The sequence below is a fragment of the Paroedura picta genome, chromosome 2 (assembly GCF_049243985.1).
Source record: "Paroedura picta isolate Pp20150507F chromosome 2, Ppicta_v3.0, whole genome shotgun sequence".
Lineage (NCBI taxonomy): Eukaryota > Metazoa > Chordata > Lepidosauria > Squamata > Gekkonidae > Paroedura > Paroedura picta.
Window position 1 is genome coordinate 111,430,479 of NC_135370.1, and position 5,592 is coordinate 111,436,070.

Sequence of the window (5,592 nt, forward strand, 5' to 3'; positions counted from 1 at the left end):
AGCCTTCTGCATGCAAAGCAAATGCACAACTATGAAACCACAGAATCCCCCCCCCCCACACACACACACACACACCACTAGTTGACCATTTTGCCCTCCCTTTTGAACATGTTATTAATGTGATCAGAGCCACCAAAGCTTTTTGGTAGGGATTTGTGAACAGATTTAATTGGTACAATTTCAGGATATGTGGGATGTAGTATCTAGAATGTCAGACTAGGAGTGGGGAGACCTGAGTTCAAATTCCTACTCGTCCCTGAGGCACAATGGGTCAGTCCAACCTGCCTCACAGGGCTGCTGAGAGATAAAGGGATGAGGAGAGAACCATTAATGCATCTTGGGCTCCTTGGAAAAAGGACAGGGTAAAAGTGTCTTTGGAATAGGAGCAGTGTGCCTTGCAGAATAATTTCTCCTTTACCTTCCCAATAATAAAGAAATGATCATTCATACATTTAAAAGTGAAGTGAAATCAATTAACTACAGGATAGGAGCAGGGGCCAGGGAATTATGAATGATAGAATGGCTGCTCTGGCTATCGGCTGTTTACAAGAAAATCAGAGTCCAGTAGCACCTTTAAGACCAACAAAGATTTATTCAGGGTGTGAGCTTTCACACGCCCTGAATAAATCTTTGTTGGTCTTAAAGGTGCTACTAGACTCTGATTTTATTGTGCTACTTCAGACCAACACAGCAGTTTACAAGGGATGCCACTATCTTCTGATTGCGACCTAACCTACTTCCCCACTCAGAAGGGATGTGAAAGGCAGAAAAGAAGACTAAAGCATGCAGTTGTGTGGTGGCATAAACAGGAGGACCAAAATTTGGCCCAATCTGGGGGGATTATTCTAAAAATCAAAACTTGGCGATTCATCAGGGAAGATTCCTTTCCAATTGTACACTTCATGTGTACATTATTAAAGTATACCTTTTCAGGCAACCAGAGATTCTACTTGCTGACTATTTCAGAATTTACAGGTTTCATTACCTTAGAATTTGTGTCTACACAGCTTGGACCATCCCTAAGTTCTGGACTCTGCCTGCAAACACTCCCATTGTCAGCCATATTCTTCAAACAACAAATAGACACCAGGTGATTAAGTTCTGCAAACAAACAGGGCTTTCCCAGCAACAAATCAACACCTCTCCGTGTCTGGTATTTGTGGAATTTGATAAGCCACCCACTTGGCCCCCTCCCCATCCTTGTTATGTCTGTCCTCAGCCTTCTTCATCTTTTATCCTTCCCTTCACCCAGTTTCCAAAGGAAGGCATTCATTGTTAATTAACTGCTGAAATAGTGCAAGGAGCTTGGTTGTGGGGGAATGAAGGCTTATTTGGAATTTAAAATAGTTTGAAAGTGCTTGAAGGGGTTTGAAGGAGGGGGGAAAACAACACAGAAGCGTCAAAGGAAAGTGGGAAAAGGGTAAATGGAGGGAAGAAAAATATCGTTATCAACTTTCTAATCAGGGTAATTCTTCTTGGTATGTTCAATAAGAACAGCACGTCAAAGCTTGTGCAATTCAGAGTGTCTTTTTGTCCCAGAACCACAGTTGTAGTCTATACAACATGATCGTAAGGTTGTTTCATGCGTGAAATCCCTACATGGAAAACACATGGCATGTGCAGCGAAAGGCTGATTCCACATGACAGCAATACCTCATTGTATACCCACTGCTGCAGTGAATGCCTCTGCGCTCACAGAAGCCGGGGAGCAGCTACACAAGGGTATTCTCCATCTTTTCATGAGTGTGTCATAAGAACAGAGGAGTAAAAGCAATAAATCGGAGACAAAAGCTACCTTCTAGTAAGTGGAAGTTCTCCATGGGAGGAAAACCCAATAGCTCAATGTGTTTGGAATTTCATAAACAATATTGCCCCATCTCCACCTCTCACAAAATGAACTTCTGTTTTGATGATCTTTTCAGCATTTTCCCCATGGGGCTACTGAAATGGACAGATACTGATATGGCCTATACCCATCCAGTGGATGGTTGACAGACAGATGCAGCATTTCATTATGCATTGCATTTTGCATTTATCTATATTCCAGTTTTCTCTGTGCTTAGGACTTTAGAATATTGTTCTCCCCTCCTCCATTTTCTTACAACTACAGTCCTGTGAGGTAGGCTGGACTGACAGTTTGTGCAGCACCCATGGTCACCCAGTGAGATCTGAGATACTAGTGGGAATTCAACCCTTGTTCTCTCAAGATCCTAGCCTAACACTCTATCCACTGTGCCACACTGGCTCTTTTGAGCTTCTTCATAGACCCAGTCCACTACAGCTTATGTTTCTTTTTCTTTCCCCCCTTCTTTCCTGCGACAGCAATAGCATTACATGGACAATTTCTGATGGGGCCATTAGGAAGGATTATTTTCCAAGCAAAAGTGGCATTTTGAGGATGGCAGTCTGGATGGCAAACACTGGTGAACTGGCTAGAAAGAGATGCAGCCTTGAAGGTCTTCCAGAAAACATTCCAGACACTTTAAAGCTCACTTTTGGCCCCAAGAATGTTGACTAGAAAATAAGCAGTTTAACATTTGTCTTTCTTTCACGGTGCAGTATTATGCATTGCCTGTATGCTGTACCACTTCTGCTCCTTTTGTAGCATTTGACAGAATATATCACCTCTTATTTTGGCTAAATGTCAACTTGGTGGGAATTCAATTCAATGTACCCATTTTGATCCAAATCCCAAGGATCAAAAGGCTCACCGTTTCTGTTGAGGTGAAGAGTAAGTATTCCTAGTAACTATCTCAAAGGTGCAAATTTGATCTGTTTGTGGATTACAGCTGATGGGTCTGAAGTCCAATGTTATTGCAACCGACAAGAGGCTTTTTTGCTCTGAGTGCATGAAACACCAGACCCATCTGAAATGTGGCACATCAACAGCCGGCTTTTCACCCATCCCAAGGGGTGTTTTTAATCACTCTAAACAGGAAGTTGCAACATAAATTTAAATATTATGTATAATTACCATGGGAAATATAATTAGCAAGCATAATTGAACAGGATTGTCTATGCATCAGAGCAGTTCATAGCTTTTCACTCAATCCAGCTGTTTCTCACAGCATCCAATCTTTGAATACTGGTGGTCTTACATGAAACATGCATGCACAACAGATCACAATATTTCGAACACCCATTCATTTCATCTAGCTATACCAATGTATTTAAACATAATCATGGTGTTTTGCAGTGTGGACATTTTGGCATTTAAAAAAAACCTTAAATATGCTTCATTCATAATGACTATAGCCGAACTAAATAGATACCAGCAGGAAATGTTATAAACCCCAGCAACAGAGACATGAGAAACTTTGTTCCCAGTAAGTTTATGCAGTGTCTACTAATGCAGAGGTTGTAAGGATACCACCATAATGTAAATCATAATGTTTAAAAGTATGCATAATCCCATAGATTAGAAAGACCAAGCAGCATTTATTTTATGGGCACTTCTACCTTTAATCAAGCCTTGTGTGAGAAAAGGATTTGAGAGATCTCAAGTGTCATATACATGGATTTCTCCTTCAAGCTTTAGCTTCCTGTATGGCATTATATGTTGTGTTAGAAGGTACCCAAATCTCAGGAGCAGCTTTACAGGTGATACAAGATAAGGACGTGGGAAGCATCTATTCTAAGTGAGGTTCTGTCACCCTGTTCATTGGATCCTGTTCTACATATCATGAGGTATCAAGTAACACAAAGTGGAGGCCACACAGAAGGTACGAAAAGCCTGATAGGAGTAAAACACTGGGCCATTTCGCACAGAGCTCAAAGTTGCTATTTGGTTGCTGTTAGCGAAATCGCTACTTCAACTAGCGAAATGTAACTAGCTGTGCCCATAACGCACAGCTGCAGTTTTTGCGGAATTTAGCACTTTCACTTCTCGTCACTTTCGTAACCCACAGGCTTCCGGTTCTCCGTCTTTTCGCTACAAAGGAGGTCCCTTTTTAGCGCTTCTGGCCTCCCGTGCCCGTCAATCAAACTGCAGGCACACCTTTGACCTTGACCCTAAAGCCGGACTTGTCGGGGTTCCCTTTTTTTTAAAAAAACCCAGGAAACCCCGTAGCAACGCGTTATCGTCCGATCATTGGCGCCCTTGGAACGTGTTTTCTATTGTTTTCTATGAACCAGAGGTTGATGCATTGATATGTTTGATTGGTTAATCCCCGCCCACAGTACACGCCCACAGGTTACCTGCTTATATGCACCTGGGCAGACACGCGGTCGGCCTCACTCTTTGTTTGCGTAGCCTACTGCCCGCAGCACAGGTTAACGTTGCAATGGAGAGGATTATTTTTCGATTGTTGGCTCAGATGCTTGCGGTGGTCCAGCGTGTCCATACCACCGTGCGGCATAGGAGGGCTGCTATCGAGGACTACCGAGAACGTATTGCCGGAGCGATGAACACCAGTACAAGACGTTCTCAACGGGCAACCATGGCGGCAAAGAAGCACTGGCAAGCTCTGGCAGAGGTCCGGTTCCCCACCCGGTTCTGGGTGGACGAAAGATCCTCTGACTGGTGGGAAAATTTTGTGTGGGCTCGCTGGGATGATGACCACTGGATTGCCAACTTTAGAATGTCTAGGGGAACATTTTTTGAACTCGTGGAGGCTCTACGTGGACGCATGGAGAGGCAAGTCACTGGCATGCGGCGCCCCGTGCCAGTGGAAAAAAGGGTGGCAGCCGCATTGTGGTACTTGGCCACCCCTCAGTACTTCCGGACAGTAGCCCAGCAATTCGGACTCGGAGTCACAACGGTTGGCGATATCCTTAAGGAGTTCTGCCTCGCCATGGAGGCGGAATTGTTCAGCAAAGTCGTGTGCCTCGGAGACCGGCTTGGAGCGGTGAGTGTCATTCTATCCCCTTTGCCCTTTAAATTTTTTTTCTTGTTTGACAGGTCAGCAACGAAGACGCGATGCACCCCACGCTGACATGCCATGGCTTATATTCTTTTCTTTCCCTTATTCCAGAGTATGGACGGGTTTGCCAGGCTTGGATTCCCGCATTGTTTTGCGGCCGTCGATGGAAGCCACATCCCTATCCGTGCACCCGGGGGAAGCATAAAGGAGTACGGGAACAGGAAGGACTTTTGATCTGTTCTCCTGCAAGGAAATGTGGACTTCTCCGGACGGTTTATCGATGCCGAGGTGGGGTGGAGTGGCAGGAGGCATGATGCCCTTGTTTTCAGGGAATCGAACCTCAGGAAAGCCATGGACGAAGGGGTCTTTGTTCCAGGAAACCCCACCGCCACCATTGAGGGCGTGCGTGTGCTGGCGTTGGTGCTCGGGGATGGAGCCTACCCATTACGCCGCTGGCTCATGACTCCCTATAAGCGGCCAAGGACAGACGTGCAGAGCAACTACAACCTCAGTCACTCCCGGGCAAGGAATGTGGTGGAGCGTGCCTTTGGACGTTTGAAGTCCCGGTTCCGTTGCTTGATGTCACGACTCCATGTGCATATAGACAATGTGACTCCGCTGATCATCGCGTGTGTCATTTTGCACAACATCTGCGAGGACAAGGGACATAACATCCCCTTCCCTGTGGATGAACCTGATCCTGTAGTCCTTGAGGACACACAAGACATCC

At 45.1% G+C, this 5,592-nt stretch overlaps 1 protein-coding gene across 1 annotated transcript; it reads left to right on the forward strand.

Moving 5' to 3' along the window:
• Positions 1 to 4,283: 4,283 nt before the first annotated feature.
• On the forward strand, positions 4,284 to 5,096 carry LOC143828933 (uncharacterized). The gene is made up of 2 exons (XM_077319089.1): positions 4,284 to 4,847; positions 4,974 to 5,096. The coding sequence occupies exons 1-2, from the start codon at positions 4,284 to 4,286 to the stop codon at positions 5,094 to 5,096; spliced, it is 687 nt and encodes a 228-aa protein (XP_077175204.1).
• Positions 5,097 to 5,592: the final 496 nt, after the last annotated feature.

What these genes read in the sequence shown, in the direction of transcription:
- LOC143828933 (XM_077319089.1), top strand. Translation starts at nt 4,284, where the DNA reads ATGGAGAGGATTATTTTTCGATTGTTGGCTCAGATGCTTGCGGTGGTC. An exon ending in TCGGAGACCGGCTTGGAGCG is followed by an intron (nt 4,848 to 4,973) that starts GTGAGTGTCATT and finishes CCCTTATTCCAG; the next exon opens with AGTATGGACGGGTTTGCCAG.